Source organism: Enhydra lutris, unplaced genomic scaffold (genome assembly GCF_002288905.1).
Source record: "Enhydra lutris kenyoni isolate GAN:26980312 unplaced genomic scaffold, ASM228890v2 scaffoldscaffold31, whole genome shotgun sequence".
NCBI classification, from domain to species: Eukaryota; Metazoa; Chordata; class Mammalia; order Carnivora; family Mustelidae; genus Enhydra; species Enhydra lutris.
In genome coordinates, this window is record NW_019154115.1 from 22,180,398 (window position 1) to 22,195,855 (window position 15,458).

The 15,458-nt window shown below is 40.3% G+C and overlaps 1 protein-coding gene across 1 annotated transcript; it reads right to left on the reverse strand.

Annotated features, from left to right (window-relative positions):
• Window positions 1-57: 57 nt before the first annotated feature.
• Window positions 58-15,274, reverse strand: LOC111153093 (TOX high mobility group box family member 4). Its single transcript, XM_022511889.1, has 9 exons — window positions 15,210-15,274; window positions 14,932-15,000; window positions 7,757-7,999; window positions 6,613-6,873; window positions 6,031-6,261; window positions 4,211-4,291; window positions 3,124-3,867; window positions 1,444-1,607; window positions 58-797 (listed from the first exon to the last, which is right to left on the reverse strand). Exons 1-9 carry the CDS (start codon window positions 15,213-15,215, stop codon window positions 737-739), a joined length of 1,860 nt encoding a protein of 619 aa, XP_022367597.1. The 5' UTR covers window positions 15,216-15,274; the 3' UTR covers window positions 58-736.
• Window positions 15,275-15,458: the final 184 nt, after the last annotated feature.

Consider the following 15,458-nt stretch of genomic DNA (forward strand, 5'->3'; position numbering starts at 1 on the left):
CACCTCTAGCCTATCTTATAAAAGATATTTCATCAAACACAACTGAACACAACTTCGTTAGACTTTGGTAAAACCTCTTATATTAAGGATATAGACTTCTGCCTTTTACACTCAGAAACTGTGATAAATCCAAGGAGGATCATGGACTACAGAAATAACATTATTTGAAAAGAGAAATAAATAAGAAACCCCCAGGCGATGGTATTTTCCCTATAGCCCGGGTGCTTGCTCTGTTGAAAACTTTTGTTCTCAAAGCAATGTATATGTGTGATAGCAGTTGTTCCTGTTTAAGAGATAACCTTTAATGCAGTTTTTCATCCCCTTTAAAATGGATGCACACAGCATTTTAGCCTAGGTTCAAAACTGAGTATTCTCCCATCATTTTAATAATTGTTTAGGCATGTCCTATGACAATTATCCCGTTTCCTCAAACAACCCCCCACCAGCACCACCCCTATGTTCTGCTTGTTCATATTCCCTTCACCCTTTCCTCTGCTATTATCACTGGTATCTCTGTACTTTAAAGTAAAAAGCAATTCCAGATTACAGCAAACTCAATGGCCTTGCTCCAAAGTATGGCCCCTGCTGAAGAGACAGAAAAGGGAAGAAGCATGAAGGACCATCATGGGTTGAAATCAGGCACTACCAGAAGCCCAGCTTTTTTTTTTTTTTTAAAAGAGGCTCTTAGACATGTTTCCAGCAGATAAGTCTTGACCGACTTGGAGAACAGGAAGGACTACTTCACAAACACCACTGTGTTTGAATTTCTAGAAGCCACCCAGGCCAAGAAGACATCCCTAAGAGAGAAGAGATACACATAAACTTAGAATTATAGCCTAGTCTTTTGGAACTCTGTCTTAAATAGCTTCATTAAGATGAAATGATATCACTTTATGAATTTAAGAGCAGCAGGCCTTAATCAAGTTTAGTAGTCCTGATTTACTGAAGCAGATTTGACTTAGGAAAATACCAATACTTTCATATATAGAGGTAAATTCCAGGAAAATTGGGGAGATGGGCAAAATCTTCAGAACTTGTTTCACCCCTACCACCCACCCCTTCTTTCTCCTGTCACACTTAGCATAATGGTCCTGCTCAAATTCTAATTCCTTGAGTAGCTAGATTTGTGCTAAGGAGAGAAGCTAAGCTAATATCCATAGTCACTAACAGCTTAAGGTGTTAAAATATTTTTAAAAGAGCATATGTAACTGAATGTAATGTAATCAAAAACAAAAACTGCCGATTATGTCATCTTTGTCCATGAGGCAAATGTAAGCTCTTTTTAAGCAGGAGAAGCTTTTCTAGTCTCTATAATCAGATATACATAAAGCAATCTAGTCTACTTAAGGTCAGGTGATGCTGATTATATACTCAGGATTACCCTTTTTGCCAACAGTTAATTTAGGAGTACCTGAATTGTAAGAAGGGAAACTATAAGCTCACCTGCAGTGCTTTACCACACATTCATTGCTGCAGTACTCATTGTCCCAGTCCTTACTCACAACAGGAGGGTTCTCACAACCGGACCTCACACATCGAGGCTGGGGTGAGAGTGTCACAGGAGACCCACTCACCAATTCAACATCCATTTGAGAAGGAGACTCAACCTGTGAGAGGAAGAGAGCACCAAAGACAAATTAGATTGCTACTTACTTTGTTTTTTTTTGTTTGTTTTAGATTTTATTTATTTGGCAGAGAGAGAGGGAACACAAGCAGGGGCAGAGGGAGGGAGAAGCAGGCTCCCCACCAAGCAGGGAGTGCAATGCGGGGCTCGATCCCAGGACTCTGGGATCATGACCTGAGCCGAAGGCAGATGCTCACAACTGAGCCACCCAGGTGCCCTGCACTTTTTTTTTTTTTTTTAAAGATGTGATTTGTCAGAGCACAAGCAGGGGCCACAGCAGGCAGAGGGAAAAGCAGGCTCCCTGCTGAGCAAGGGGCCCAATATGGGACTCAGTCCCAAAACACTGGGATCATGATCTGAGCTAAAGGCAGGTGCTTAACCAACTGAGTCACCCAGAGATCACAGGGGGGCAGAGTTTTTTATAAAAGAGTTCCTGGTTTCCCCCTCTATATGCAGCTTTAGACTGACAAAAAGATTCTTCCAGTTGGAGGAACGCTAGTTAGTATTCCTTAATTTTAACCCACTGAGCCACCCAGGTGCCCTAGTACTCCTTAATTTTAATCTTATCACTGACTTTATTCCACACTTGAATAATACTCCTGAAAATGTCCAAAGTATGGTGTGAGTAGAGGCTGGTTTACTTCAACTAGGATTGGGAGGGCTAAGAGAAGATAAAATGCACCATTAGAAAAAAAGAAAGACCTTGGGAGAGTCACAGATTCCAGCTGACAGGGGTTATTTTTCTTTAAATGATTGCTTCATTAATTGTAGATCTGGAGTCTCAAAACAGGCCCATATTTTATTTAAAAAAGACTATTGGTGGGGCGCCTGCCTGGGTGGCTCAGTGGGTTAAGCCTCTGCCTTCAGCTCAGGTCATGATCTCAGGGTCCTGGGATCAAGCCCCGCATTGGGCTCTCTGCTAGGCAGGGAGCCTGCTTCCCCCTGTCTCTCTGCCTGCCTGTCTCTTCCTACTTGTGCTTTCGCTCTCTGTCAAATAAATAAAATCTTAAAAAAAATAAAGAGACTATTGGTGATGTACAGATTAAAACTAGGGTAATTGGCATCGGTTTATGTCTCTTTGGAAAGACTCCATGATATGAACCAATTTTTTTCAACCTGTCCATCCCCCACCTAAAACATTAAGCCAACCAGCAGAGATGTAGGAGAAACTGAAGAACTTATATCTCCAAAGTTTAGGATCCTTGGATAGACACCTCTGAAAAATAACTCTGTGCTCAGGCTGTATCCTTTTGCATAGAACTGCAATAGGACTTTTGTGTAGTTAAGTGGTCTGGGACAGACCACCCTCCTAAATGTTTCTCACCAAGAACACTACAGATTATCATGGGTAGGACAAGTCACAGTCGCAGGGAACTCCTACTACAGGAACTCCTGGCTGCCAGACATTAAATGCTAGTACCAACCTCCACTTTTATTGGGTCAACCAAAATAATTCTACCTTTCCACTGGTCTGGAGAAAGACTTGAAAATAGGCTCACCTCAGGAACTACATCTGTGATCATCTCACAGATTGTCTCAGGAGAAGTTTCCTCCACTGTATGGGCCTCGGGGCTGTTGTTTACAGGCCGCTCAGGACTGCTTTCTACAGCTGGTGGGACTAAGGTCGTCTGCATTTTCAGAGTGGGTGGAGGCACAATCTTGATCTGCAGAGGTGGCGGCTGTTGCTGTAAATTGATTCGAACTTTCTGAGGTGGAGGCTGTTGCATGGCCTGAAGTGGGGGAGGCTGCTGCAGAATGGTCACCTGCTGCTGAGTGGGAGGCTGAGGCATCTGTTGCAGTGGAGGGGGCTGAAGTCGGGGTGGAGGCAGTTGCATAGAAGCAGCGGCTGCTGCTGCGGCCTGCAACACTGAGCGAGTGACAATTTGGGCTTGTTGACTGGGCTGGATAGTGGCTGTACTGGTTTGGCCTAGTTGGATCCCCCGGGAGGTCACCACTGTGGCTGGGATAACAGTAACCATCCCTCCTTGAGACATAGTAATAGAAGAGGGCAACATCTGTTTGGTAATAATCAACTTGGTGATATTGGGCTGACCCCCAGCCCCAGAAGATGCCTGGTTTGCCACATATGAGGAAAGAGTGGAGTTAACAACAATGGAAGGGGAGAGGGCAGGGGGCTCTGTTGAGGCTGGTGCTGGAGATGCTGGGTCAACAGTAGCCATAGGAGGTGGAGAAGGAGTCTGTGACGGTGGCACTGGATCCAATTCTACTGTTTCCACAGTGGCCTAAAAGACCCAAAAGAAATAAAGACAGCCATTGGGAAATTTATTCTCCTCCCCAGAACATATTCACTCTAATCACCTCCCAAGAAAAGATACATCACAGAGTGGGAAAAAGAAAAGAACTCTGGGAATAAACAATGGAGTAACTGTAAATAATGGAGATAAACTCAGAAAGACAAACTGGTAAGGTTTGTGACAGAAACAATAGGAAACCTGTTATATACTTTTAAACTTTTAATACAACATAAAATTATCAGGTTCCACAGGTTTTTGGTAGTATTTACTTCTTGTAACTGCTAATAAACGGCTCCAAAAATCTTCTTATTGCTTTAAGTAGCCCTCTTACCTGACACTCTTGATTGTCTTTATATGCAGCCAGAGCCTTCAGATACTCTTTCTTGGCAGCTTCAGTTTTCCTCTTATACACCTACAGGAAAGGGAGAGACTGTTTAAAAAGTCCCCATACTCCTAGAAAAGACTAATAATTCTCTATTATTTATCAACGAATGACAGTTCATCTCAGTTAAATACTGGCACAACTCTTTTTAGTGAATATACTTCTGAAAGCTAGTAATCAAGACAGTCTCCATAGCCGACTCTACAGTGACCATGCATCTGAAAGTCAACCAATCAGCAAATCTTGCCAGAACAATGGTGCTCCCAGAGTTAACACCAACCCATGCCCACTTTTATAACCGAAAAAAAAAAATCTCAGATCCAAACACTATATAAAATCAATAGTCTGCTTAGCCTGTCACTGTGTCTAATGGGTATACTCTCCCTTAAGGAATGTGGCAAATTATTTGCAATGATGGCCACAAGAATTCCTCCCATCTTGTGTACTTTTTCTTCCATCAAGGGCTGAAACCTATTTCTCTGTCCTTTAAATCTGGGATAGCTCTATGAACTGCTTTGACCATAAGAAGATGGCTAAAGTGACAGGCCTTGCTCTAAGTCTGCCATGCTATAAGGAAGCCAGTCTGGCCTTTTGAAGGATGAGAGGCCAAGTGAATGAGTAGGAAAGCCAACGAGTAGCACCAAATGTCACACATGGGAGCAAGGTCACCTTGGCCAGCCATACCAGCTGTCATTTGACTACAACCACAAGAATGAGCCCAGGCAAGAACATCAGAAAAACCATCTAATCAATTCACATTACCATGAAAAACAATAAACTGCCACTATTTAAAGCTATTAAATTAGTGGTCTGTTGAGCAGCAATAAATACTCTAAGTTATAAATTTCAGCTTTTTGTTCCAAATATTAAGTAGCAGACTCACTTTGATCCAAGACCTGGGGAGTCTAAGGCAATGTTAATTATAGCCATCTTCAGTGTTAATTGTATTGTTATCTTTACATAGTATAATCTTTCTTTCTTTCTTTAGAACAAAGGAGAGAGGAATAGTAGGGAGGGAGGGGCGGGGGGAGAGAGGGAGAGAAAGAATCTTTAGCAGGCTTCACATGAAGTGTGGAGCCCAAGGTGGGATTCAATCTCATGATCCTGAGATCATGACCTGAGCTGAAACCAAGATTGGGATGCTTAAGCCAACTGAACCACCCAGGTGCCCCTATTTTTTAAATCTATATTAAATTCAGAGAGTTAACTACAGTTGTAAAGTTTATACTAGGACAATAAGAAAACCATAAACTAAAGTCTAAATTCAGACTGAGGCTAGTAGATTTTAGAGACGCAATTTACCAAGGAATGGCCTAATTTTACAGATGGAAAAAAAATGGTGTTTAAATTAGATTTCAGTGTTTATAAACATTGTTAATAACTTTTAGATGTGCATTCTGGATTCAGTGGATGGCTATAACTTTTAAAGCAAAGTATGTTATGTGAATGCTACTTAAAAAAGAGTTGATATTGGGGGCACCTGGGTGGCTCATTTGGTTAAGTGACTGCCTTCGGTTCAGGTCATGATCCCAGAGTCCTGAGATCGAGCCCTGAGTCAGGCTCCTTCCTCAGTGGGGAGTTTGCTTCTCCCTCTCCCGCTGCCTGCTACTCTGCCTGCTTGTGCTCTCTGTCAAATAAATAAAATCTTTAAAAAAAAAAAGATATTAAATAAGAACTTAAAAAGTTAAAAGAAAACTTAAGATTTTATCCCCTTACTTAAAAACTTCTAGGACATTCACTACCCACTAGTCCCTCCATGTTTTGTTCACCTGTTTTTGCTCCTCTCCAAGACTATCCCACATGGAGGCCACAATTTTTGAAACCTCCCCAAAAGTGGCATTGGGATTCTGTCCCTTGATGGCAGCCTGTGTATCACGGAAGAATAAAGCATATGCTGAAACTGGCTTCTGAGGTTCATTAGGGTCTTTCTTTTTTCTCTTCTTTGGGGCTTTCTGCTTTTTTCCTGCTTCCACCACAACTGTCTTCTGGCTGGGAAGTTGCTGCAAGGGAGAAAACAGAGAATTACAAAAGGAAAGAGGGAAGTGTCATGTCTGGAGAACTGTAAGAAAAGGACTTTTATGTGGGGGAACTAACTAGGCATATGGATGGAATTTTCAGAAATGCTAAAAAGAGGCAATAGGATTAAGACATTAGTAAAGTATGTGAGGACCAATTAGAATGGGGATTGGGAAAAGCATTATAAACTGTAGATTGAGAGGCAGGACCCCATACCCAGAAAAAAGCAGAGGAGATGGCAGGGCAGGAGCAAATAATACTGAGTAGGCTCTGTATGCCAAGAGATTTATCCCAGAATATCATGGCAGATTTGATTTTGGCAGGGAATGCCTCACCCTCCGGAAATCCTCAACACCATCCTCATGAAGTGAACTAGTAGGTGAAGGGGTGGTTGAAAGACGATCCTCAGGTGACTGGGCAGGTGGCAGGATGGTGCCACCCCCTAAGCTCAAACCAAGTTGAGAACTCAGTTCTGACTGATCAATGGTGGTCAACTGGCTATGCCCCATCAAGCCAGATGTCATGTCTGTCATTGGTACATCAATTGTAACAGGTGGGTTGGCACTATACTGAGTTCCTATAGAATGGTCCAAGTCCTGAGAGAAGCAGAAGGACTAATTAAACACTAAATATAAAAAAACACCACTCTTTCCCCCCACTGAATTCAGGACAGTTTATAACCTTTGCTTATCCAGACTATATGATCACTTAAAGACTAAACATCAAATACTTTATCTATATATTAAGCTTTTTACTAAAGTACAGAAATTATTAAAATCAACTTCTTTGTACTCAAAAGCCTGTTCTAAAATAATGAAAAATAACCAGAGAAGTCTTAATTATGGACAAGTTGAAAGGACAAATAAATTATTCAGTAATCTGGAGGTAGTGATGACACATAGGGTAAAGAAAAACTTCCTTCCTGTACTCTCCTACAATAATGGTTTTTAAAATTGCAACACACAGGCAATCAAGAGTAGGCCAGTGTTAGAGATTTTTGGCATCAAATATAGTGTGAAGATGTGCTACTGATGAAATGTGCTGGAAGCCCAATACACTGATTTATAACATACTAATTCACAATTAATACATTTGGTTCAGCCTGGGTTTGAATAACTCTCAACATGCCAGCTATCACACTCACATTTTCTTTACACACATTTTAATCTTAGGATGTGACGGCAATTATAGAAGGTGAAAAAAACACCCTTCCCATCACAATCCTTTTCATATCTGGGTGAACACTGGGCATTTCATAATTTTAAATCATTTTTCAAATAAAATTGATTAAAATGATTAAATATCCTTCAGGGGAAATGAAGTCTTCATTTCCCCTGAAGGCTCCCCTGTGAGCCTTTAAACACAGAATGAGAACCAAGTAATACCCAAGTGTAGTAGGGAAGAGAGAGACAGATTTATCTCCCGTACCACCACCAAGCCCAGGAGCTTGGGTTAACTTGATAATGTCTTGCCCCTTACCATGGTCAAGCCCCCACTCAGGAGCCCCCCGCCCTGCTCCATCAAGCCATGGGTCATGCCCACAGGCATGTCCAATGTCTGGACCCCATATTGGGCTGAAAAGCTGCCATCCTGAGAGGAGGAGGGGTCTGCCAGGTCATCAAAGTGGCCAACCACATCTGAGACAGCCAGTGAGGGATCAGAATCCAAAGAGATAGGTGGGATTTCAAATTCCTCATCTCCCAAGCTTGGTGTATGGAATGTCTGTAGGGGGAAAAAAGGGAAAAAAAAGTTAGTTGTAAGAGGAGGAACTGCATACTGCTAAGTGGAGAACATGGCTGGGTACTGGAGTTTCTTAGCGTACCTCTGGATCCTATATTTGTTACCTATTAGGACCTCTTTAATTTTACAAATAAACCTCTCTTTTTTTAAAATTTTATTTTTTCAGTGTTCAAAGATTCATTGTTTATGTACCATACGCAATGCTCCATGCAATATGTGCCCACCTTAATAACCACCACCAGGCTCACCTAACCCTCCACCCGCCTTAAACTGCGCTCTTCTTAATACCCTTGGTCATACGGCATATACAAGGCTGCCAAAATCAATCACAGTTTTCAGTTTCTTATCTTTGCCATCTCAGTTGTCCTATCATGCTTATTGTTTTAATGAGTGACTCTTTTTCAGCACTGTAAGGACCCAGTCTTTATAAATTGTTTTGCCTACTATGTTTAAAAACTCTCAAAAGATTCTAATTGACAACAGTTATTTTGCAGTGATACACCTGAACTATTAGACAACAGAAATTCATTGTCAGCCAGACAATTAACACTTTTTTGACTACTGTTTTTAGGTTCCTTTGACACAAATTCTAAAAGGCACTGTCACAGGAACAATATCCTCTTCTAAGATATCTACACTTAAGAGTTCCATCTTAGAAATCATGACAATAACAACAAATAAGGTTACCATTTGTACAGCATTTTTGGAAAACCCAACAATGTCAAGGTTAATACTGAGCAGAAAAATCTTCATAAGAGCTATAGCCAAAAGGCAAACTGGTCCTCTAACTTTCCTAGTCTTGCTCTCACAGAGCCTTTTCTGCAACGGAGGAAGAAAAAGATTACTCCAGCTAGTCATAAAACCCAATTCCTTCCTTGAATTCAACTACAGTAACAGACTCATTCTATACTGAATGGGTGAACATTCATGGAGCTAAAAGACCAATGTCTGACAGTAAATGCTACAGTTCCTTTTTGACACTAAAAAACTAAAATGGCAACATCTGTAGCAAGAGCATTATCTCTTATAAGAGACTTTGCAAGAGACTTTGATGTCAGAGACGTATGGGTTCAAGTTCCAGCTCTGTCAATTACTAAAGGACTCTGAAGGGGTCTTCCTCATCTATAAAATGAGAGTTGTAAGAGTACTCTCCTTATATTGTTATTTTAATAACTATTAATCATTGCTATAATAATATTAACATCCTAATTATTATTAACTTATGACCTGGTAATCAGTTATAGATAATTAGAATTTTAGAAACTTTAAATTCAGTCAACCTATCACATGGTATAGTAAATATCAACTGATTCAGACCAAATTCAGTAATTACCCATATTTTCCCCCCATGATTAAACAATACATTCTTTAAGAGTTCCTCAAGGTTATTATAGGTCCAGAAAGGGTCTCATTAATATTGCCATATTTAGGGGCACCTGGGTGGCTCAGATGGTTAAGCTTCTGCCTTCAGTTCAGGTGATGATCTCCAGTTCCTAGGATGGAACCCCATGTCAGGCTCCCAGGTCAGCGGGGAGTCTGGTTCTTCCTCTCCCCCTGCTTGTGCTCTCTCTTAAATGAATAAATAAAATCTTAAAAAAAAAATCACCAAATTTACTTTATTTTATTTTTTAAGTTTTATTTATTTATGTAATTTCTACACCCAACATGGGGCTTGAACTCACAGCCCTGAGGTCAAGAGAGTTGCCTGCTCTTCTGACTGAGCCAGCCAGATGCTCCACCATTTTTATTTTAATAAAGACATTGCTAGAAAGAAATTTCCAGCTGGCAGAAACTAGGGAGAAAAAAAGTATGTCTGTGAAATGCCTAATCTCTCTCTGAATCACACTGGCAAACTGAAAAAAGTTTCCTACAAGACAAAAAAGGTACATATAGATATAGATTGCTTCATTTCTACATTTTCCTTCTTCCAAGATCCTTACTATTTTACTTAACATGGTAAAAAATTTGGTAGTTGTTTGAAATGTGACATTAGAGTGGTACAAGGAACAGGAAGGAGCAAGCAGTTCTTGATGGGAAAAACTAAAAATCTTCCCAATAACTGAACTTTTCTCAGTACACAGCTCATGATTCTTGCGTGAAAGTTCTGAACTTGAGGTTTGTGACTCTTTCTGAAATTTCAGTTTAGGTTCATGTGAGATTTTTTCAAGCGAGAACAAACATTTCTACCAAATTTTCATGCAAACAAAGTTATGGGGATGGGAAAAAGGATCAGGGTAAACATTTACTGTAATAGATTAATAGTTGTATGATAGGGGTGCCTGGGTGGCTCAGTGAGTTAAAGCCTCTGCCTTCAGCTCAGGTCATGATCTCAGGGTCCTGGGATTGAGCCCCGCATCAGGCTCTCTGCTCAGTGGGGAGTCTGCTTCTTGGACTCTCTCTCACTCTCTGATCTCTCTCACTCTCTCTCAAATAAATAAAATCTTTAAAAAAAAATAGTTGTATGATATTAGTTTTCAATTTTTATAAGATACAGAATGTTTTGACAAAGCAAAAGATGCCTATCCTTTTCTGCTTAACAGAACAAAAAGCAGCTCTGCCAAGATATGAAAATGATACTATTTGGTAAAGAGAACAGAAAAAGTAAAAATTCATATCCAAAACAAGAGAACAGTGTTCTGCAGAGGACTACCCTTCATAAACCATCTGGAGTGCTCTCATGGACTACACTAAAAACTCAGACATGCAGAGATTCCATTGTATCAAATTAACAAGGCATTCTTTCTATGCACCACCCCCTGGAATGCGGAAACAGCTTTGTTATTCAGTATCCACAGCTTTAAAGTTTTGTTTTTTTTTGGGGGGGGGGGTTGTTTTGCTTATTTGTTTCTTCCCTAAGTAAAATAATAGCAATGATCAAGAATACAGAGGGTAAAATACAAGCTAGAATACACACGAGATTCACTCTAAAGCTCTTTTATTACCACAAATGATTATGGAGGAAAAACCAATAATGAATATCTAGTTATTTTATTTTAGTGGATCTGCTACATAACTAGATCATACTCTACCACATATAAAATTGTAGCAGATAGGGACACCTGGGTGGCTCAGTTGGTTAAGCAGCTGTCTTCGGCTCAGGTCATGATCCCAGCGTCCTGGGATCGAGTCCCACATCGGGCTCCTTGCTCAGCAGGGAGCCTGCTTCTCCCTCTGCCTCTGCCTGCCATTCTGTCTGCCTGTGCTCGCTCTCTCTCCCTCTCTGATAAATAAATAAAATCTTAAAACCAAAAACTGTAGCAGATATTCAGGTAAAAATAAGTGATTTTGATCCAGAAGAAAACAAGATGATGCAGCTACCTTCTCATTCAGGCTTCTTTTCCTTCTCTGTTAAGTACTGGGCATTTTTAAGGAAGGAAACAATTTGGGAATTACAGTTTATAAACAAGGATGCTCAGCTATTTAGAGAATGAAACAAAACAAAACAAAACCACAATTTCCCTCTTTTCCTATTTCCCCATGTCAAAACATACAACCCAGTATTTCTTTAAGTACTTTGTGTAGATTACTCATTTTAAAGAAATTTATTTTAATCCAATACCTATATACTCATACTACACTGGTACAATGGGTCATTAAGATAATCCATTGTTCTTCTTAAAAAAATGCTATAGTAGTGAACATTTTAACTATTTAGCTGGAAATAATTAGCTGGTTCTAATATTATAAGTACTTTTCCTAATTAAAAATAGGTATCTTCATATTATTTCCTGAAAGTGCTGAAAGCACAGTATCATTGTATAAGAGCCAATGAGAATGAGGAAAACAGAAAGATTAAACTCCCTTCAGAGAGTAGAACTTTCCTGTCTCAAGCAATGCTGTAACACATCTTAAGCATTCCTCTCTGGATACTTACTCCTTAGAAATTTTTAGTAAAGTGTATAGCTCAAAGAATTTTTACATATGTAACATCCAATTAACCATCACCCAGATCAAAGATAGAGAACTTTTCCATCACTGTAAAGATTCTGTCATACTCCTTCCCAGTCAATATTCTGGGACCACTATTCTGATTTCTATTACCATAGTTTCACATTGTCTATTCCCTATATTTATTTAAAAAAAATAAACTTATATAGTGTCTACTCTTTTATGTCAGGCTTTTTACTCAAATATATATATATATAATCACATATATATTATATATATATTTCAGATTTTTAATTTATTTGTCAGAGAGAGAGAGCGAGTGCATGCACAAGCAGGCGGAGTGTCAGGCTGAGGGAGAAGCAGGCTTCCCGCTGAGCAAGGAGCCTGATGTGGGCCTTGATCCCAGGACAGTGGGATCATGACCTGAGCCAAAAGCAGACGCTCAACCAACTGAGCCACCCAGGCATCCCAATAATATATTTTTGGGATCACCCAAGGTACATTTATTAGTAGTTCATGTTCTTTTTTATGGCTATGTAGTATCTCTTTTTACAAATGTACCAGTTTAGAGACATTTGGGTTGTTTCCAGTGCTTAGCTATTATGAGTAAAGTTGCCGTGAACATACATGTTTTTGGTGAATATATGCACTCAGTTCTCTCATGTTTACATCAAGGAGTAGAACTGCTGGGTCCCAGGGTAGGTATATGTTCATTTTTAGCAGATACTGCTAGTTTTCCAAAGTAATTGAATCAATTTACACTTCAATCAGAATGGTTAAGAGTTATCTGAATCCTTGCAGAATCTTGTAATTGTGTTTTTAATTTTAGCCATTCTAGGGGTATGTAGTCATGCTTCTTATAATTTTAACTGGTATTCCCCTGATGAGTGATGATGACACTCTTTAATCTGGATACCCTCTTTTGTGAAGTGTGTGTTCAAATCTTCTGCCCATTTTTAAATTGGATTTTTTACTCTACAAGTATTTGATATATTCTGAGTATGTCAGGTATGTGTATTAAAATATCTTCTCCCAGTCTGTGGTGTACCTATTTAATTTCTTGATGATGTCTTTTGATGAAAAGATGTTTCTAATTTCAATGAACTCCAATTTTTCAATTTTTTTAATTATTAGCATTTTTGGACATCTATCTTTTTTTCTTGCAAGGAAACTCTAAATATCACTTTTTCTAAAAGAAAAATTTAATATCACCTTTACCTAGTTCTAAGTTATATTGGAGGTGGTTCACAATAAGACCAGGCACAACAAAAACCACAAACCAACTGAAATAAAGGTCAAAAGCAAAAAAAAAAAAAAAAAAAAAAAAGAGGGGAAGGGACGGTGAAGTTATAATGAGAATTGTTAGCTACAACAAAGACCTAAACTAAAGGAAGACACTGAAATTTAGTTGTGAGCTTCTTGGCAAAATTGTTTGTTTTTGTTTTTTAATTTCTTATAGTTATAAAAACACACACAAAAAGGATAGACTCAAACCTGGAGAGTTTATGAGGCCAGTGTGAAATTTACCACACTCTAAATTTAAATCTGATTCAGAAGAAATTGGCAGTGAGGGGCGCCTGGGTGGCTCAGTCCTTAAGCATCTGCCTTTGGCTCAGGTCATGATCCCAGGGTCCTGGGATTGAGCCTCACATCTGGCTCCCTGCTCAGCAGGAAGCCTGCTTCTCTCTCTCCCAGTCCCCCTGTCTGTGTTCTTTCTCTTGCTGTGTCTCTGTCAAATAAATAAATAAATAATTTTTTAAAAAACGAAAAAAAGAAATTGGCAATGATGCACATTCATGTGGATAAGGTCGATGTGAGATTTGTAACACTCCAAATAATGAAATTAAATCATGGAGATAGCATTCAGAAGAAAATGGCAATGAGAATGGAAAGCATCAAAGAGATTTAGTTTTATATCATTTCTAAATTTGTTGTTCATTTGAGCCATACCTTCCCTTCCTTAAGAGAATAACAATAACCAATAATGGCAATAAAGAAATCAAACTATCAATTTTCCCTTTTCAATCTAATTCTCATCCATGAAAATGTTAAGGTTTAATACAGGATAAACCTACTCAACAGCAACTGAGAATTCTTAGGACAAAAAACAAACAAACAAAAAACTGATGCAAGTGCTTCACATCATTTTAGGAGAAAAGAAAGTACTAAAAATTTTCAACACCCTCCACCCCCCATTTCTAGAAAGCTCAAGACAAGTTTTTCAAAGACCGGGAAATTTATTTTTTCTGTTCCAAATCTTACTATTTCACCCTGCCTAAATAAGTGATTTGTGTCTATATTATGACAATATTTGAAGCAAAGCTTTTTCACAGATACTAAAGCACCTCATCATAACCATTACTCCTACTTCACAACATCATAAGAAACTATTTTTACAGCCATTTGACAGCTAGAGAATCTGTGACATACAAAGGTGAAGTAACCTGCCCAAACTCTGGAGTCACTGGCAAACAAACACATGTTATACTCAACTCCATGTTTCCTGGCAACTATTTCCTTTCATCCTGTCACTAGCAAAACAAGCCTGTTGGTAAACATAACTACTTTTTAAAAAAAACCCTCGAGTAGAAGTTTAAGTGAAACAAAGACCCTGCAACAGAGATAGTTCCAAGAAGAACTCATGTTCACTGTTAACCCTTTAAGGAAACTCCTCGCTTACCCCAATTTCTTTAGCTGAAGTAATCTCTTCCCGCCGTGACCCCCCCTACCTTGTTGTAGTTATTTCTCCCCAATGAAAGGAAACAATTCCACCCTGTCTTCCAATCCAGAATCACTCTGAAATGGGTTAGCTCTTTCCAAAGTCCTGCTTTTCTGATGACAGCAGCTTCCCCGGCCTTCCCCTTAGTCTTCATAGGTTCTGGAAGCAGCTGCCACTGTCCTCTGAACACCAATCGCCGCCCCTAGTTCCCAGGCCCCCGGCCCGGGCGTCCGCGCTCTCCTCCCCACCGCCCTACCCCACCGCGGCTTCAGGCCCTCCCCCCACAGCGTCGGCAGCTCGTGCTCACCTCGGCCCCTGACAGGAAGGGGTGCGAGGGCCCTGTGATCGTCAGGTAATTGTCATTTCCTCCGGGAAACTGGAAACCAAAAGAAAGCCGCGGGGATAAGTTAGGGGGAGTGGGGAACTAGCATAGAGCGAAGGATTCTGTCCCCAACATTCTGACAACACTCCCAAACCCGGCTCCCTTCGCCCCTCCCATCAGCAGCCTCTCCGCCCCGCTTCCCGCCTGTTTCGACTCGGTCGGCCGCTCTCTCTCTCCAGCCTCCTTAACGCTCAGGGTCCTACCTCCATCTTCACACAACGGCTACCACCGTCTCAGTTCCCTCATCGCTCCCACCGCCCCCACCGGACTCGAACTGCCGTCACTTCCTCAAGGACGCGCGTCGCTCTCCACTGATTGGAAGGAGAGCCGTGGGGCTGTTGCCGGGAAGGCCGAGAGGACGGAAAGGGTAGCTACCGCCCCCTGGAGCTTGGTGGGATAATGGCAAATAGAAGTGTTGGAAGCGTCCTTGGAGGTGCAGTCCGGGTATTACA

Coding starts and splice junctions, on each gene's coding strand:
- LOC111153093 (XM_022511889.1), bottom strand. Junction 8,000..14,931: donor CCTTCCTGTCAGGGGCCGAG/GTGAGCACGAGC, acceptor TTCCCCCTACAG/ACATTCCATACACCAAGCTT. Junction 6,874..7,756: donor TGAGTGGGGGCTTGACCATG/GTAAGGGGCAAG, acceptor TGCTTCTCTCAG/GACTTGGACCATTCTATAGG.